General features: G+C 49.4%; 1 protein-coding gene across 3 annotated transcripts in view; it reads left to right on the top strand.

Annotated features, from left to right (window-relative positions):
• The window catches only part of PCIF1 (phosphorylated CTD interacting factor 1), a 79357-nt gene that overhangs the window by 48342 nt on the left and 10660 nt on the right, over positions 1 to 20355 (top strand). For all 3 annotated transcript variants that reach the window (XM_056549995.1, XM_056549993.1, XM_056549994.1), the window contains exons 11-15: positions 8405 to 8580; positions 8667 to 8753; positions 11872 to 12056; positions 16734 to 16827; positions 16905 to 17080. In XM_056549995.1, the coding sequence (XP_056405970.1) occupies positions 8405 to 8580; positions 8667 to 8753; positions 11872 to 12056; positions 16734 to 16827; positions 16905 to 17080 (718 nt within the window). The remainder of the gene's footprint in view (positions 1 to 8404; positions 8581 to 8666; positions 8754 to 11871; positions 12057 to 16733; positions 16828 to 16904; positions 17081 to 20355) is intronic.

Genomic DNA, 20355 nt, shown 5'->3' with positions numbered 1-20355 from the left:
GAGGTTGAAGACCACTGGTATATAGTGTCAGCGCCGGCGGCCGCAACAAGCAGGAGGAAGAGGAGGGCAGCGCTTGCGGGTGACATATGTGAGTAGTACTCCAATGGGGGAAACGCTGGGTTAATAATTAATTGGGGGGGGGGGGGGCAGAACAGCGCTCGCAGGTCACATATGATTAGTTCCCCGATGTGGGGACAGCGCAGCTCTGGGCTGATAATACATTCCCGAGGGGGAGGGGGCCAAACCGGTATTGTGGTATGGGTTTAAAATTCATATTGTGCAGCACAAAAATGTCAGTATGGGGTATGAACCGGTATACCGCCCAACCCTACCACATACTGGTTCGCAGGGTTCCCTACTTTACCAGGTCCCTCTCTACATGCCGGCCACTCTCAGGCTGAAGGCTGGTAACCCACTTTCAGGGTGTGCTTCCTAGGGATCGACCGATATCATCGATAGCCGATAACTTATATCGATATTCCTGTATAAGTTATCGGCTATTTATCCCCCCGCGACACCGCTGCAGAGCATTGATTTAAAGCGGGCGCTTTAAATCAATGCACTGCAGTGGCTTTTGCGGGGAAATAGGCCGCCGCTGCCGCTGCCGCCACCACCCGCTTCTCTCCCCTACCTGTCAGGGTGGTCCGGGCCATCCATCCATCGTTCCTGTAGTGTCCAGGGGCGTTCCGGGTGGAGGGTGAACCGGTCCGGGCTGCTCTTCTTCTCCGGCGGTCATCTTCTCCACTCCGGGCAGGCTCCGGCCTAGTACGCTGCATAGACGCCGCTGCGCAGTGACGCCCGTCCGCAGCGGCGCACCTGACGTCACGGCGTAGCGGCGTCTATGCAGTGTACTAGGCCGGAGCCTGCCCGGAGTGGAGAAGATGACCGTGGGAGAAGAAGGACAGCCCGGACCGGTTCACTCTTCACCCGGAATGCCGCCGGACACTACAGGAACGATGGATGGCCCGGACCACCCCCATTACGGGTAAGTAAAATTTTTTTTTATTGACTCGGAGGGTAGGGAAGGGACCCGACCGGTATAGCGGTATGGGCAAAAATCCATACCGGTATACCGCCCAGCATCATGGTGGGGGGTGCGACGCGGTGCGGTGGGTCGGGGAGGCGGTCGCGGTGCGGTGGGTCGGGGAGGCAGTCGCGGTGCGGTGGGTCGGGGGGGCGGTTGCGGTGGGGGGGGGGGGCGGGGCATTATCGGCTTATCGGCAAGGTAATTGCCGATACCGATAATCCCCAAAATGGTGATTATCGGCCGATAATATCGGCCATACCGATAATCGGTCGATCCCTAGTGCTTCCGTATGCGGGACCAGGCGTGGCCATGTCCCTATGCCAGATAGCCATACTGTGTCTGCAGGGTTTTCTACTCCACCAGGTCACCTCCCCCATTCCTGCCGCTACAATCCGGTGACTCACTTTCCATGTGTAAGTCCGACTGTGTCTGGATGTTTCCTGCTCCACATACATACTTCATCTCTTCCGTCTGCGCCTGCAGTCCTGGTGTGCGGCACCATTAGGAGATGGGGTGTGGGGTTTTTTCCTGCAGGTTCCAGGGACCTTCGCGGCAACAACAACAACAACACTCTCTGTTCCCCTTTCTAAGGTTGCAACGTTGGTCTATCTTCCATCCTGCCGGTCTGTTGGATTTCCTTTGTGTCTGCAGTCTTGGTATCCCACTAACTTCGTGTGGTACCCATGTCTGCATCCCTACATATGCTAGGGCCTGTAGAGTCCACCTTCCTTCTGTTTGGTGGGGTGTCCAGCGGTTGAGCACCTCTTTTCTGACAGGGGGCCTGATGGGGCGACACAGTCAGTCCCCCCCCCCCCCCCACTCCCCCCTATGTCTCCAGGTATCTTTCCTGGATTCCCTTGTGTGGCTCAGGCGCCTGCTCTGTTGCCTTAGTCTCCGCCCGGTTTGGCTCTCAACGCAGTTGGTTGTGTGTGTGCTACGTACTATCATTCGTAGTTCGGTCTTGTATTTTTGCCCAGCTCCAGTGTGCAGGATTCCGATCCCTCTGGAGACACAAGTTTGCTCCTCCATACTGCGATGGGTTGTCGCAGGGGCCCTGGGGGCTACGTCCGGCCGGTACTTTGTCCCGTGGCTGTGGGGCGGCATTTCCCTGCTCCTACAGTGCCTGGCACACTTTGACAATCCCCCTTCCACAGGGGCTACGGGGATCAGGGAGCTTGGCATAGTCAGTACCTGAGTTTCATCTCGATTACCTCTTGTTTCCCCTCCACTTTGTTGAGCACTTTCAGCTGCCAAGATGGAGCCATCTCTCTTTTCCCACTACAGTGGTCCCTCAACATACGATGGTAATCCGTTCCAAATGAACCATCGTTTGTTGAAACCATCGTATGTTGAGGGATCCGTGCAATGTAAAGTATAGGACAGTGGTCTACAACCTGCGGGCCTCCAGATGTTGCAAAACTACAACACCCAGCATGCCCGGACAGCCGTTGGCTGTCCGGGCATGCTGGGTGTTGTATTTTTGCAACATCTGGAGGTCCGCAGGTTGTAGACCACTGTTAGAGGAAGTTATACTCACCTGTCCCCGCCGCTCCGAACCGTCACCGCTGCCCTGGATGTCGCCTTCCATCGCTGTCACCGCGTCCCCGTGTTGTCCCCGACGCTCCGGACATCTCTGCTTCCCCGGGATCGTTGCTCTCACATCGCCGCCTTCACCTCCCTACGCACCTATTGGATGACGGGACGGCGCGCGCAGCGACGTGATGACGACGAAGGAGAGTGCCGGCGATGCAGGGGATCGTGAAGAGGACGCTTCAGAGCCCCGAGGACAGGTAAGTGATCATCACCGGACCACATGGGGCACCGTAAGTGGCTATCCGGTGGCAGCTGAAGCAGTCTGATAGCCGTTTATGCGATGGCCCCGACATACAAAAGCATCGTATGTTGATGCTGCCTCTGAGAGACCATCGTATGCTGAAATGATCATATGTCGGGGCCATCGTAGGTCGGGGGGTCACTGTAAATGGGTGGGGTACCTGGCTGGGCCCTTGTTTTTTTGCTTAGAGCAATCAACAGAGCTTTTTGGTGTCTATGCTTGTGTGTTTACTGCCCACAATTGCAGCCTGGCTCTCTTTCAGTTTCTTGGTTATCTACTGCTGATCACGCTGCCTTGGCACTCTCCTATGTAATCATGTACGGTTCGGCAATGTCCGGTCTAGCCACCGTCTGTTGTTTGGGTCCTACCATTGCCAAGTTGTAATACCACACACAACCTGGGGACAGACGTGGAGCTGTTTTTGAAAGAAATTAGCTCTGTTTTTCTATTTATGGATAACCCCTTTAAGGGTTTAAGATCCCTCTAGTTGTCCATAGACGTTTGCCTATACAGTGGTCCCTCAACATACGATGGTAATCCGTTCCAAATGGACCATCGTTTGTTGAAACCATCGCATGTTGAGGGATCCGTGCAATGTAAAGTATAGGACAGTGGTCTACAACCTGCGGACCTCCAGATGTTGCAAAACTACAACACCCAGCATGCCTGGACAGCCAACGGCTGTCCGGGCATGCTGGGAGTTGTAGTTTTGCAACATCTGGAGGTCCGCAGGTTGAAGACCACTGGTATAGGAGGTAATACTCACCTGTCCCCGCGCTCCGGACCGTCATCACTGCCCTGGATGTTGCCCTCCATCGCTGTCGCCGCGTCCCCGGGGTGTCCCCGACGCTCCGGCAAGGCCCCTGCTTCCTCGGCATCCTCGCTCTCCGTCGCCGCCATCACGTCGTTACGCACGCCGCTCCTATTGGATGACGGGACGGCGTGCGCAGCGACGTGATGACGACGACGATGGAGAGCGCCGACGATGCAGGGGATCCCGAAGAGGACGCGCCGGAGCCCCGAGGACAGGTAAGTGAATGTCATCGGACCACACGGGGCACCGTAAACGGCTATCCGGTGGCAGCTGAAGCAGTCTGCGCTGCCGGATAGCCGTTTATGCGATGGCCCCGACATACAAAAGCATCGTATGTTGATGCTGCCTCTGAGAGGCTATCATATGTTGAAATCATTGTATGTCGGGGCCATCATAGGTCGAGGGGTCACTGTACGTGTACAGTGACCCCCCCGACCTACGATGGCCCCGACATACAATGATTTCAACATGCGATGGCCTCTCAAAGGCAGCATCAACATACGATGCTTTTGTATATCGGGGCCATTGCATAAACGGCTATCCGGCAGCGCAGACTGCTTCAGCTGCCACCGGATAGCCGTTTACGGTGCCCCGTGTGGTCCGATGACGATCACTTACCTGTCCTCGGGGCTCCGGCGCGTCCTCTTCGGGATCCCCTGCTGCGCACGCCGTCCCGTCATCCAATAGGAGCGGCGTGCGTAGCGACGTGATGGCTGCGACGGAGAGCGAGGTTGCTGGGGAAGCAGAGGCCTTGCCGGAGGGTCAGGGACACCCCGGGGACGCGGCGACAGCGATGGTCGGTGACATCCCGGGCAGCGGTGACGAGCGGTGACGGTCCGGAGCAGCGGGGACAGGTAAGTACAACTTTCTCTAACAGTGGTCTACAACCTGCGGACCTCCAGGTGTTGCAAAACTACAACACTCAGCATGCCCGGACAGCCAACGGCTGTCCGGGCATGCTGGGTGTTGTAGTTTTGCAACATCTGGAGGTCCGCAGGTTGTAGATCACTGTCCTCTACTTTACATTGCACGGATCCCTCAACATACGATGGTTTCAACAAACGATGGTCCATTTGGAAGGGATTACCATCGTATGTTGAGGGACCACTGTATAAGAATCCCCGCCGCACGTATTTAGAGGAACAGACGATGTCAGCAGGATCGCACACGTGAGTAGCAGAGAAGACGCCATCAGTACGGTAATCCTGTTACATAACCCCCGGCTGCATCTACCACATATACTCAGGATAAGACAAGAGTTGCTCAGCAGACTCCGGAGCTGCCGTTTTAGCTCTTTAATAATCGCTGGAGTGTAAAGACCCCCCCCCCCCCCGGTGACTTACACACCTGTTCCCACCCCATAAATCTCCATTACGCTGCATTAGGTGCTGTCAGTAAAGTGCTCTGCCGGTGCGCCGCTGCCTCTGACATCTATATATTCCACTTAGGTCTCCCCACTCTACACTAGAGGAATCTTTGGCCTACATACAACTGTCTGCATGGACGGATGAAGGCGTACGACGTACAAAAAGAGAAAGAAAGATGATTATAGTGCAAACCTTCCTCTTACTAAGACTATTCAGTGTGTTACCGCTGGGTTTTAAAGTGGTACTCCGCCCCTAGACAAGGGATAGGGGGATAAGATGTCTGATCGCGGGGGTCCCCCATGATCTCGACTGTGGCACCCCAGATATCCGGTTCATGAAGTGAACTTCGCTCTTTCCTGGATGACTGGAGATGCCGGGCGGAGGCTTGAAATGTCACAACCACGCCCCCTTATTATGTCAAAGCCACACCCCCTCCGTCACGCCCCCTCCCATAGACTTGAATTGTGGGGTGTGTGGCTGTGACGTCACAAGGGGCGTGGCTGTGATTTCATCAGCCTCCGGAGCTGCACATGACACTCTAAACGAATGCCGCGTGCATCAGGCAGATCCCTATTTGGATAAGGGTTAAGATGTAAGGGGGGTTGGGAGAGAGATCAATCTGCAACTAATGCAACAGCTGGAGGCACCCTGATCGAAAACCACAGGTCTTTTGAATGGATGCAGCTCATTTATGTTTCAATGGGTGGGGTGGCTGATGTGTGGGAGGGAGGAAAGTGACCTCACACTTACAAGCAAGGGACTATGGGATTTGTAGTTTGAGAGAACGAACTCAAACAGGAAATAGCCAGTTCACAAAAAGCTAGCCACAGTGTTATGGTAATCTCACAGCATGGCCATTTATCCCCAAGACAAGTGCAGATCTTTCCTAAGCATGTCCATTACTGTCTGCCAGGTAAGTACTAAACTCACCTTATGGTGGAGAACACAGGGTATTTGATGCCTTAAAGGGGTCAACAAAAAATTCCTCAACAGAGGTAGATATTTCCAGATTTTCCTTCGGACCCATTGAAGTCAACGGTAACAAAAACTGCAGGTAATGCGCCTCTGTGAACGTAGCCTTTGGTTGCGGAATCAGAGTTCATGTCATCAGTTTGTAAGCACAGAGTATATGGCTTTATGTAGCGGCTGCTCTAGAGAGGTAGGTCTGTACTTATTATAGAACATACAGTAGGGCGGCAACCATCAATTACAATCCATATTGGGGATCCTAGTCTAGCCTCTCTACAGTGACAGATCTTCCTGGTGCAGGGAGGCGGACGCCATCACTAAGGTCTGTGAACTGCTCCCTATCACCTTAACCCAGTGTTTTCCAAGCAGGTGCCTCCTGCTGTTGCAAAACTACAACTCCCAGCATGCCCGGACAGCCAAAGAGTTAACCCTTCTGGTACTGTCCCCTCTATTCCTCACCTGGTAACCCTTCAAGTGCTGTCCCCTTTAATTTACCCCCTGTTAACGCTTTAGGTGCTGTACCTCTGTTAACTCTTTAGGTGCTGTCCTTTCTCTCTTACCCTGTTAACCCTTCAGGTACTGTCTCCTCTCTTTTCCCCCTGTTAACGCTTCAGGTGCCCCCCCCCCCCCCCCGTTAACCCATCAAGTGCTGTCCCCTCTTTTTCTCCCCTGTTAACCCTTCAGGTGCTGCCCCTTCTCTCTTACCCTGTTAATCCTTCAGGTACTGTCCCCCCACGTTCCCCCTGTTAACCCTTTAGGTACTGTCCCTTCTCTCTTACCCTGTTAACCCTTCAGGTACTGTCCCCTCACGTTCCCCCTGTTAACCCTTCAGCAACTGTCCCTTCTCTCTTATCCCGTTAACCCTTCAGGTGCTGTCTCTTTTCCCCCCTGTTACCCTTAACTTTCTTTTTTCCTCCCACTTCCCCCTTGTTAGCCCTTAAGGTGCTGTCCCCTCTCTTTTACCTGTTAATTCTTTATGACGCGGTCCCCACTTCCTCCCGTCCACTTATTACCTCTTCCCTGGTTCCCCCAAACCAGTTTTATTTTTGTTTTTATTAAACAGATGAATTGACCATAATCGTTAGCTGCAGCCCTATAGTAGATGTATACATATCTCCTGATACAACCATTAACAATCGTTCATAGTGTCAAACACCAGTCATACAGTCTATTAGGCCTTTTATTAGATTCTTCATCATTGCTAAGATTTCACTGTTCAGTTGTAATGGACTAAGAATCTCCTCTGCGAGACAAGAGTTATACACTTCTAGGGGATAATAGAATGATCATTCTCATGACTTTTTCCTTTTGCAGTCACTCAGCTATTACCAAATACAGTCTATTTCCTTCTTCACAACTATTTTTCACCTGAAATAAAAAAAATTAAATAAAAAACAACCACCTTTGCAAATACACTTTATTAAAAGATTTCCTTTAGGTGTTTAGCTTCTATGCAGACCAATATGTCTCCTTATTAGCCTTGTCATACACCGTTTATAGACACGTTCAGGGTCAGACACTTCTTTTTTTTGTACCAATCCAGCCGGAGGACAATTGACACCGCTGCCTCCCGACGGATCCCACTGACTCGAATGGGGTCGGTCGGGGATCTTGTACTTTACAGGAGTCGAGTGGTGAGAAAAAAGACCGGACATGCAGTAATTTTTTTCTCCACTTAACTCCCGTCTTTCTTATGGACTTGCCCCCTTTAGCGGAGCACAACGGCTGTGTGAACGAGCACTAAGCTACTAAATTAGTGTTAGGCTTGCAATGTCCTCTCTTCCTCGTTTCTGTTCGTCTGCTCCGTTCAGGAGTCAGGTTAGCATAATTAAAATAATCCCATTAGGTTTAGTGCATTGGTCTCAAACTTTGGCCCTCCAGATGTTGCAAAACCTCAACTCCCAGCATGCCCGGACAGCCGTTGGCTGTCCGGGCATGCTGGCAGTTGAGGTTTTGCAACATCTGGAGGGCCACAGTTTGAGACCACTGGTCTAGAGCGTCCATTTTACCATCAGTTCATGTCAGTTTATATCAGTTCATTCATTTTTTTTATAGCAAATTAAAAAAAGGGGGCATGCACTTTTTTATTAATTTTTTGCACCCCAAAAAAAAAAACTCAAATATCCATTCAAAAGGCTGTTCTGGCATGCTAGAAGTCGTAGTTTTGCAACAGCTGGAGGCACCCTGGTTGGGAAACACTGATCTAGAGATTAGTCGGGGGTCTGATCACTTGGACCTCAAATGATCAAAAGTTTTAACATGTCTAAGCGTGATGAATAACAAAAAATAAAATTTCACTCCTGATTGGACAGTAAATGGGTTTATAATGTTTGCAGATTTTTACAATTCATATTATAGGTGGCTCTAAAATAAATACCATTGATGTTTTACAGAGCCAGTTCCAGTTGCAGCTTCCCCGGATAAAAGAGCATTCTGCCACCCAGTACGGCTGACAACGCCGGCATTGCCTGTCCAGGGAGTAGTAGACATTCAGCAAGATGGCAGCTTGGTGTGTGTGCGTTATAAAGGGGAGTCCGTAAGGATCAACCAGAGTTACTTCAGCAAATTGGTGAGCGCTTCCTTCTTTTAAATCCCGGGCTTTGTTAAATATTTCCTTAAGATGATTGTCAAAACTGAACTTTGCTGTTATTGCAGTTTCAACTTTATCGTCTCAGTTGCACAGATGATCCAGGGTCGGAAAAGTTCTTGCCTCGTGTGTGGTGTCTTTTGCGGAGATATCAGGTATGTACTGCTCAGAGATGGCTCTGGCTGGGGTAGCATGAATTACTGCATCACCCCTTTAAGGGCAGGGTCACACGGGGCACATCCGCAGCATATTTGACGCTGCAGATGCACTGGCGGGGGTCACAGAGGGACTGCAGAGCGAGCTTCCGCCTCTGTGACTGCCACTGGCGCATCCGCAGCGTGAAATACGCTGCGGATGCACCCTGTGTGACCCTGCCCCAAAGGGGTATTCTGGATAAATAAAATTATCCTTCTTTAAAAACCGTAATGCCAATACATAGCAGACTGGCATTTAACTCCTAGATAACACAGGGCATACATGTTCTCCCTACGAGCGCAAAAGGACTTTGAAGCGAGCAGAGGAACTGAGGTTGCTTCATAGCCAGTGAGTACCGGCTGCTATCAGCAGCTGGGACTCACCACTAATGCCGGACAACAGCATTCCTGCTGACGTTCAGTACTTAACCTTTAGATGTGCTTATCAATGCCGATCACTTCATCTCAATCATAAAAATACAGTTGCCAAAGGTTTGGGGCCACTCATTGGAACCACGGAGTCAACATGGAAGCGGGAGGTGTCTTGCCTTCGTGCCGTTCTCTGTGGATCTTTTTGTACAGTCTGCCTCAACCCAATGTCGCCCCTTGATCTCATTGCCAGGGGTCGGCCATTTGAGTCCCAGTTGCATCTAGGGGTTTATTCTGCTAGGACCAGAGTCCTCTGGGATTCCAGCCACTGCCTGACGATTATAGCTGCTGTTAACAGCAGGAACCTGTCTGCTCATGTGCCGGCTTCATAGTTTACTAGTGCAGACCGACCTTACGTGTTAGGCATGTGTGTGCAATTTTTTTTTATAATTACATTTCTTTTTTTTAATCCCAATAGGGGGCCTGAAGCGTAGGTCACTCGATAGCTTACTTACTTTCTATTCCACAGCACTACTGCCTCTCAGTGTTACACTGACAGGTAATCTATTATGCAGTGCCTGTGGACATAGCTTAGTCAGGCCCTTGGCTGCCTCAAAAACTCATTGGCACCCTGCTGTGGTCACATTCTAGAGCAGTGTTTCCCAACCAGTGTGCTGTTGCAAAACTACAACTCTCAGCAGATCCGGCCTACTGGACCCCCAATGACACTTAATAAAGCCATTTAATGTCTCTGTTGGCTTTGACAGTGACATTTAAAGAGTACCTGTCATGATCTTGTTAAAAGTTATAATCCTCCCAGGTCACTGCCCTCATCATGATAAACCACCCCCGGCCTTTATTTTTATTATTTTTTAGTTTTCTACCTTGATATTGCTCTGTATTTTCTGCTCAGTCTCAGATTCACAGACTGGGAAGGGGCGTTCCCCAGCAGGTGTGACATCATCTGAAGCCATACAGGGGAGAACTTCTCCCCTCACTCTACTACACACGGCCCAAAGCAGTTCAGTGTGAGATGAGTAATGATTGGATAAGGCTGCACACACACCCTCCTCAGCACTCTAGACTGCATTTCCTAATTTTGAACTGGTGCCAGTCCAGCAGGAGTCCAAAGTCTGTGCAAGAGATGGGGGTGAAATGTGCTTTGAACAAGTAGGGAGACACCTAGTGGCAGTTTTTTGTAAACACAAATAAAACATAGAAAACGTCATTTTTTTTAATTTTTTTTTATAAAGGGGTACTCCACTGGAATTTTTTTTTTTTTTTTTAAAGGAACTGGTGCCATAAATTACTTCTATTTATAAATCTTAACCCTTCCAGTACTTATCAGCTGTTGTATACTCTACATGAAGTTCTTTTTTTTATTTTATTTCCTTTCTGTCTGACCACCTCTGTCCATTTTAGGAACTGTCCAGAGTAGGAGCAAATCCCCATAGCAAACCTATCTTGCTCTGGACAGTTCCTAAAATGGACAGAGATCTCAGCAGAGAGCACTGTGGTCAGACTGGAAAGAAATTCAATAAGAAATGAACTTCCTGTGGAGCATACAGCATCTGATAAGTACTGGAAGGATTAAGATTTTTAAATAGAAGTAATTTTCAAATCTGTATAACTTTCTGGCACCAGTGGATTAAAAAAAAATGTTTTCCAGGGGAATACCGCTTTAAGCAAAGTACATTAAAAAATGTTTTATTTACCATAAGGAGTGCAATAGCAAAAATTAGTTTTAAAGGGTACCTCTCATCAAAAAAAACTTTTGATATATCAAAAAAAACTTTTGATATATTATAGATTAATGTATGCAAAATAACTTTACAATTGCATGTTATTAAAAAATATGCTTCTTTCTATTTAATTTTCCACTTTGAAGAAATGACCACTAGGGGTCTCCCTACCAGTCCTGGCAGCAAGCATTTCAGACTCATGCTGGAGTCCTAAACACTACGAGCTGCCAGTCTGCTTTGTTCACAAAGGAGAACACTCAGAGCTGCCAGCCTGCTTTGTTCACAGCCTGTTAGGCTGTGAACAAATCAGGCTGGCAGCTCTGAGTGTTTAGGACTCCAGCATGAGTCAGAAATGCTTGCTGACAGGACTGATCGGGAAAAATACCATAGAAAGAAGCATATTTTTCATTAACGTGCTATTGGAAAGTTATTCAACATTCATTCATCTAAAATATATCAAAAGTTTATTTGATGAGAGGTACCCTTTAATGATAGTGCCCATTTAAACAGGTAAAAGCAAGAATTGGAGATCACTACCTGTCGGCTTTTAGTGGTGGCCCTGAGCTGCTAAGTATGGAGCGGGCTTGAATCCCTAGCCAGCTTTATTTAACCTTCTATGTGTGACTGCGTCTCCAGTTTCGGAACCCGTGACGTCACGCCCCGTCACGCCCCCTCCATTCATGTCTATGGGAGGGGGCGTGACGGCCGTCACGCCCCCTCCCATAGACATGAATGGAGGGGACGTGGCGTGACGTCACGTCCCCAGGTCCGGAAACGGAGAATGCGGGTGCTGCAGGGAGATCACGGGGGGTTCCAGTAGCGGGGCTCCAGCGATCAGACATCTTAGAGGAGGGTGGTATCTAAACACACAAGAGCAATCTGTGGGGGTAATGTGTTATATTATTACAGTGCAGAACAGGCTTTTTCGGAAGTGCAATGAAAAGTAAACCATGTCTTGTATTTTACAGGTGATGTTCGGAACAGCACAGTATGAAGGCTCAGGACTGCAGGGGGCGCTCCCAGTCCACGTGTTCCAAACTTTGCACAAGATTTTCGGTGTCACTTCTGAATGCTTTGCTTCTCCCTTGAACTGTTATTTCAAGCAATACTGCTCCGCATTCCCAGACACAGATGGATATTTTGGCTCCAGGGGGTGAGTGTTCAGATCCGCGTCTTCACTGCAGGATGTATCAATTTTAGTAACTCACTCAATTATTTATTGCACTCGGAGTATGAAGAAAGTATTTTCTGAGACCCATATATACCTGGCGACGACGCTCAGTTTTGTCTCATTTGTGTCTTTATCACTTATAGGGGGTGGGAGTTTTTAGTTCTTCATCTGAATAACTTTACAGAATATGGGTCAGGAGGCAGGAAGCTATGTGCCCGACAAACACAGATAATCCACTTTCTCGGTCGCTCTTCTTTGGGGGACACAGAAACCATGGGTATATATATGTGCTCTTGCCACTAGGAGGCGCTGAAACTAGGAAAAAAAATAGGCTCCTCCCTGGCAGGATATACCCGCCCACTGGAATTGAGGTGAATCAGTTTTAGCTAGTGTCAGTAGGAGGTAAGACACAGGTCTGGGAGCTCCCCAGACCTGGATTTTTAAAAAATAATTTTCTAGTAAGGGCTGTTTAGTTAGCTTTCTTCCTCCCTTTTGATTCTCATTTTCAGGTGGGGGTTCAGGAGAATGGCGCTACCTGTTCCCCCATATACGACAAAGGGGCACAGACATAGAGTATGTACAGTTAACCCCTTCTCGCCAATGGCCAGCGCCTTGAGGTTGTACCCTGGGTCCGGGTCCCCCACTTGCCCCTGCTCGCCACGCTATCTTAGCCTGATATGATGCAGCATGGCCATAAGCTGGTTGAAGCCATCTGGGTAAGTATAAGAAGACTGTGGGTGAGTATATCATCCCCTCAGCACGCCCGCCTGCCAGTGGACTCAGTTACAGCAGCCGTTTCTGTCTCAGGGCAGCCGCCGGCTTTTGCAGCGGCTCCCTGTACTTTCTGCGGCCGCTGATTTTCTTTACTTCAGCTGGTCGGATCTCCTCCGGTGCTTGCTGGCCAGCATGATCCAGAATGGTGGCTGGTTGCTCTGCCCCCCTTCTCCATGTGCTCCATGCGGGAATCTGGAGACTGAGTGAGGACTCTCTCCCCCCTCTGTGGGTGCTGTCTTGGGAGCGCCGGACAGGAAAAGCCCAGCGCCTTTCTGCGCCTCTCATGAACGGAGCTTAGCTCCGCCCCTCCTCCCGCAGCGAGCCCTCCAGGCTTAGGGCGCTGCAGTAGTTGTTCACTCTACCAGCGATGTCAGAGGTTGTCTCCCTCCTCTGACTCCCTGGTTCAGGGCCATTTCACCTCCAGCTCAGCGGAAGCCTGTCTATCCAGGCACCGCTGTCACCCCCCCCCCCCCCCTGGCCTCGAAGTGGCAAGCGCTCCTACAGCACGCTGCATCACCGCTCCTGTTTAGTTTGCGGCTCCCTGCGCTCAAGGTCACCGCTGGCTGTACACACACACACTTAGTGCAGCTGTGCGGCAACTTGCCGGGGCGCTTGATTTACTGCTTAGGCACCGGTGGTGCTTGTCGCAGCCTGCGGACGAGCATCGCTTTTCTGGAGGGTGGGCCCTCTTCCCAGGGTGGCTCACAGGACACCAGCAGTTCCTCCCTTCTCCCGTACAATTTTGCGCCTCACTCAGACGGAGTTTAGCCCCGCCCCTCTCCTTCCCCCTTAGTTCGTCCAGGCTTGGGCTTGGGGGTAAACGCTGGGAATTCGCGGGGCGCCCCGTGCCAGGTTCATTAAAAAATTGTCTTCCTCTGTTCTCTTTCACTGTAAAACGCCCTCTAGCAGCTGTTAATGGTATTGTGTTTTTTGTGGTTCCCTCTGTGGCAGCTCATAGCTATTACAGTTTTTTGCCCGTAATATCTGTTTTTATCATATTAATATCTGCTAGGTCCTTTTCTGGGACTGTATATGGGATCCACCTTTTTTTCCAGACAGTTCTATCGGCACATTGTTTTTCGCCCTATGCCTCTGCCATACCTAATTCTGCAGAGTTCTCACTCTGTGGGGGAGCATATGCAAACCACTGTGGCGGGCTGTTACACGGTCCCTGGAGATTCTGGGGTTACATTACATGCCTGGTTTCCCCTTACGCTGCTTACCATGCCATGTTTACTGTGCCCACGGCTGGTCCTAGTCACTCCCTATCGGGGCACGGCTCCGGTCCGGTGCCTTTACAGGGCTTTTCTGTTCCTGGCGGACGCCTAGGGCCTTTTCGGGGTTCTTCCTCCGACGGTCATCCATCAGGGGAGGGTTCTTGCGTGTGCATACACTATGATTCCCTCCTCCACAGGTCACCAATCTCATATCTGCCACATCCGCGGTTGACATTCCGGTACCCCTTGGCCAGTGCGAGGTGTCCGACGGAGTAACCTGTTGCATACTATGGACCCTTTCTAGTAAGCCAGACAGTGGTCTACATGGTTCCTCTGCCGCCTGTCATTTCTCACATGCCTGATGTCTCTGCGGCTGGAGTTCCGGTACCCCGCTACCAGTGCGCATTGTCCGAAGAAGTGCCCTGACGTGTCCTATGGACCCTATACAGGGCGACGGGGATACCATCCAGAAGATTCAGGTCTTCTGCACTATGCCTCTCCGGAGATGGTTCCCGTCTCTCTTTTCCAGTTTCTGGTCTTCACCCTGACTGACTTGCCTTTGGCTCTCCCTTGTGTTTTCTCGCCAGGTTCTCTGGTTTCGGTTGGTCCTCTGTATGGGGTTCTCTTGTCGTTCCCTTTTCCTTTTTTGTTCCCAACCGGGCTCTACCTCTGTCTGGTTCTGTGCTTCTTGGAATTGGTTTCCTACCACCTTCCAGGTTGGTTTGGCCCATCGCGTCTATGCATCACCCCTTCTTGTCTCTCTCTGTGGCCTGTTATTTTAGAGCCTCTTCTAAGTACGGTTCCTTTCCTTTACATCCTAGTCCATTTCCATGGACAGTGAGAACTGCCGGACGCTCAGCTCCAGGCCTCGGATTCCTTTTAGCTCAGGGTCTCGTCCGTGAGTCTTATGGCCGGCTGTGGTTCAGTCTCCGGACTGACTCCCTTCCTCTTGTGGTATTCTTCCCAACCCTGGGACTGCTTTGGTACGTCCCGTGGTCTCTGTGTCCCACAAGGAAGAGCGACCAAGAAAAGGAGATTTTTTTTGTTCTCACCGTAAAATCTCTTTCTCGTAGCCTTCATTGGGGGACACAGCACCCACCCATGTCTTCATTCTTGTCCGGATAGCCTTTTCCGGTTCTTTAGTGTTTCTCTGGGATTCCTTTCTGGGGTCCTTCAGACTTGGCGTCTCCTACTGCTTTGTGACAAAACTGATTACCTCACTTCCAGTAGGCGGGTATATCCTGCCAGGGAGGAGCCGACTCTTTTTCCTAGTGTCAGCGCCTCCTAGTGGCAAGAGCATATACCCATCAGTATTGGTGTCCCCCAATGAAGGCTACAAGAAAGAGATTTTACAGTGAGTACAAAAAATCTCCTTATTGCCTCTATGGAAGATCAGAGAATTCATTGATTTTCAGAAGGTGCTTGTGACAAATAAGGGGGCATTCATACTACAGACACATTACGGCCAGTTATTCCAGTGTTTGCATTGCCTGTCAGGGATATCAATCAGCGCAAGGACCTGCCCCGTCCTCATTGACAGCAATGCAGTCAATGGGGAATTCTGACTAAAGAGTGACCATCTTCATTTATTCTGCAGGTCCGGGATCCAAAATTTCTGCCACAGAATAATCTGCCATGGAAATTGCAGGTTCCAGACACTCCGAAAGAATGAATATGTTCATTCCGCAGTGTGAACGGTTAAAGAAGTACTTTGGTACCTAACAACTTATCCCCTATGCTAAGGATAGGTGATAAGTGTCAGATCGCTGGGGGTCTGACCATTGGGATCCTCCCGCGTTCTCCCATACGGGGCACCCGCAGGAAGGGGGAGTGTTCGACCAACGCAGGAAGTGGCAGCTGACTTGACTCTCAATGCATCTCTATGGAAGAGCTGAAGCGCTGCATCCTGTAATCTCTGGTTCTGCCATAGCACTGCATTGAGGGGGCGTGTCGGCTGCTGCTTCCTGCGGGGGTCAACAGGCGCTATTTGGACAGAGAGCCGGGGCCCCGTACAGGACATCGCGGGGGTCCCAGCGGTCGGGCCCTGTGATCTGAAACTTTTCCCTTATCCTTAAAAGGGTACTCCGCCCCTAGAGATCTTATCCCCTATCCAAAGGATAGGGGATAAGATGTCTGATCGCTGGGGTCCCGCCGCTGGGGACCCCTGCAATCTCTGCTGCGGCACTCCAGACATTCGGTGCACGGAGCAAACTTCACTCCGTGCCGGATGACTGGTGATGTGGGGTGGAGGCCGCTTGTGATGTCACGGCCACGCCCCCTCAATGCAAGTCTATGGGAGGGGGCGTGACTGTCGTCACGCCCCCTCCCATAGACTTACATTGAGGGGGAGTGGCTGTGACGTCACGAGCAGGGTGTGACCCTAACGTCACGAACCTCTGACGCAGCACCCGATGCTCTAAACGAACGCCGGGTGCAGCAGGGAGATCGCAGGGGGTCCCCAGCGGCAGGACCCCCGCATTCAGGGATACGTTTTAATATCCCGGAGTACTGCTTTATGGTAAATTCATGCAGTGGAATTCCGCTCTGAAATTCTGTAGTGTGAATGGACCCATAGACTGGTACCAGAACTTTCACACTGGATGCTGTTAATAGATAAGATCCGGCCTCTTTGGTTGTTTTTCTCATTTTATTTTATTTTCCTCCTTAGGCCATGTCTCAGTTTTTTCCCAGTCAGTGGTTCTTTCGAGGCCAACCCCCCGTTCAGCGAGGAACTGATGGACGCCATGGTCACACATATTGAGGTATGAGACAAACCGGATCTCTGTCTGCCATTCTGAGTCATAGTTATTCTTTTGATAACCGATGTATATCCTTACAGAACCTTCTGGACAGTTCGGATCAGCCTCTGTCCTTCATTGTGTTCATCCCAGAGTGGAGGGACCCCCCGACACCTGCCCTCACACGTATGGAGGAAAGTCGCTTCAAACGCCACCAGTTGATTCTCCCAGCTTATCAGCATGAATATCGAAGCGGCTCTCAACATGTATGTAAGAGGTAAGTTCTGGTCGCCACATGTTAGTTGTGAGAGTAGTCCCAGTTGTCTGAACTAAAATTAAAGGGATACTCCAGTGGAAAAAATAAAAAAAAAATATATATATATATATATATATATATATATATATATATATATATTATTTTTTTTTTTTTAAATCAACTGGTGCCAGAAATTTCAACAGATTGGTAAATGACTTCTATTTAAAAATCTTAATCCTTCCAGTACTTATCAGCTGCTGTATAATACAGAGGAAGTTCTTTTCTTTTTGAATTTCCTTTCAGTCTGACCACAGTGCTCTCTGCTGACACTCACTTCTGTCCATGTCAGGAACTGTCCAGAGCAGGATATGTTTGCTATGGGAAATTGTTCCTGTTCTGGAAAGTTCCTGACACGGACAGAGGTGTCAGTAGAGAGCACTGTGGTCAGACAGAAAGGAAATTCACAAAGAAATGAACTTCTTCTGTATTATACGGCAGCTAATAAGTACTGGAAGGATTAATATTTTTATATAGAAGTAATTTACAAATCTGTTTAACTTTCTGGCACCAGTTGATTAAAAAAAAAAAAAAAAATCCACCGAAGTACCCCTTTAATGTAGTTGTCAGGGCATGCTGGAGGTTGTAGTCTTTAAAAATCACTGTTTTCTACCCAAGTAAGTCACCTTTTTATTATACTGCTTCCTCATCTGTTACTTTTATGTGTTTTATAAAAAATCCCCACTATGTTTCTTCTCTTTCAGTTTTAAAAATGATTCCCTATCCTTAGGATAGACCAGTGTTTCCCAACCAGGGTGCCCCCAGCTGTTGCAAAACTACAACTCCCAGCATGCCCGGACAGCCAAAGGCTGTCCGGGCATGCTGGGAGTTGTAGTTTTGCAACAGCTGGAGGCACCCTGGTTGGGAAACACTGGGATAGACCATGAATATTAGCTTCAACGGTGGTCCGACTCCTGGCACCCCCACCAATCAGCTATTTGAAGGGGCCGCAGCAAATACTTGTCCTTGCATTGCCATCATCTTATTAGTGCCCGTGCAAGATACTGCGGCATTACCCTGTTGAATGGGGCACTAAAATTACGACCATGCAGGTATGGGCAGCAATAAACACTGAAAAGGCTGCAGCTCTCGTGCAAGCCCTGTACCCCCTTTAAACAGCTAATCTGCTGGTTGCAGCTAACAGCTAACGTTCAAAACAGCTCCACACCTGTCTGCAGGTTGGGTGTGGTATTACAACTTGGATCCATTCACTTCAATGGAACTGAGCTGCGATACCACACAACATGCAGACAAATGTGGTGCTGTTTTATCAAGAAATCATCCTTGTTTTTCCAATACTGAATTTAAAGTGAACCTCTCAGGCTGAACACGTTATTCGAAATGCCAGCAGCCAGAGCTTCTGTGAAGATATATAGAGGGGAAAGAGTCAGTAAAATCGGGCAATTTATTTCTCTAAACCTCTGCTTATTTTGGGCTTAGGAGTCCAGTGGCTGGACCTTATCAATGACTGACAGCCTTCCCTGTATAGGTGTATATATACAGAAGTAACTGACAATCACTGATTAGGACCACCCACAGGACTCCAAAGCCAAAAACAAGTAGAGCAGTGTTTCTGAATGAATGTGCCTCCAGCTGTTGCAAAACTACAACTCCCAGCATGCCCGGGCAGCCAAAGGCAACAACTGGAGGCACCCTGGTTCGGAAACACTGTCCTATGCGAAGGTTGTACAGAAGGAATCATGCTAGGACTCGATGGGTTTTCCATCTGATAGCATAACAATAGGACGTGCCATAAATGGTTTCCATAACTCAATGAAGAGTGCTGCTATGCGTGGTCATCACATTTAATGGATGTTTTAAAACACTTCTTCCTATGTGACCTGTAACACCAGTAAATCACTTAATCAAGTCATGACCTCTAGGTGTCACTTCCCCAAATCAAGTCATGGCCTCTAGGTGTCACTTCCCCAAATCAAGTCATGACCTCTAGGTGTCACTTCCCCAAATAAAGTCATGACCTCTAGGAGTCACCTCTCCAAATCAAGTCATGGCCTCTAGGTGTCACTTCTCCAAATCAAGTCATGGCCTCTAGGTGTCACGTCCCCAAATCAATTCATGGCATCTAGGTGTCACGTTCCCAAATCAAGTCATGGCCTCTAGGTGTCACTTCTCCAAATCAAGTCATGGCCTCTAGGTGTCACATTTCCAAATCAAGCCATGGCCTCTAGGTGTCACTTCTCCAAATCAAGTCATGGCCTCTAGGAGTCACTTTCCCAAATCATATCATGGCCTCTAGGTGTCACTTCTCCAAATCAAGTCATGGCCTCTAGGAGTCACTTCCCCAAATCAAGTCATGACCTCTATGAGTCATTCCCCAAATCAAGTCATGACCTCTAGGTGTCACGTCCCCAAATCAAGTCATGACCTCTAGGAGTCACTTTCCCAAATCATGTCATGGCCTCTAGATGTCACTTCCCCAATCAAGTCATGGCCTCTAGGAGTCACTTCTCCAAATCAAGTCATGACCTCTAGGTGTCACTTCACCAAACCAAGTCATGACCTCTAGGTGTCACTTCTCCAAATCAAGTCATGATCTCTAGGAGTCACTTCTCCAAATCAAGTCATGACCTCTAGGAGTCACTTCTCCAAATCAAGTCATGGCCTCTAGGAGTCACTTCTCCAAATCAAGTCATGACCTCTAGGAGTCACTTCTCCAAATCAAGCCATGGCCTCTAGGAGTCACTTTCCCAAATCAAGTCATGACCTCTAGGTGTCACTTCCCCAATCATGTCATGGCCTCTAGGTGTCACTTCCCCAATCAAGTCATGACCTCTAGGAGTCACTTTCTCAAATCATGTCATGACCTCTAGGTGTCACTTCCCCAATCAAGTCATGGCCTCTAGGTGTCACTTCCCCAATCAAGTCATGGCCTCTAGGAGTCACTTTCCCAAATCATGTCATGACCTCTAAGTGTCACTTCCCCAATCATGTCATGGCCTCTAGGTGTCACTTCCCCAATCAAGTCATGGCCTCTAGGAGTCACTTTCCCAAATCATGTCATGGCCTCTAGGTGTCACTTCCCCAATCATGTCATGGCCTCTAGGTGTCACTTCACCAATCATGTCATGGCCTCTAGGTGTCACTTCACCAAACCAAGTCATGACCTCTAGGTGTCACTTCTCCAAACCAAGTCATGACCTCTAGGAGTCACTTCTCCAAACCAAGTCATAACCTCTAGGAGTCACTTCTCCAAATCAAGTCATGGCCTCTAGGAGTCA

This window comes from Hyla sarda, chromosome 13, assembly GCF_029499605.1.
Source record: "Hyla sarda isolate aHylSar1 chromosome 13, aHylSar1.hap1, whole genome shotgun sequence".
In the NCBI taxonomy this organism is placed as follows: domain Eukaryota; kingdom Metazoa; phylum Chordata; class Amphibia; order Anura; family Hylidae; genus Hyla; species Hyla sarda.
This window is presented reverse-complemented; position numbering and strand designations above follow the sequence as displayed.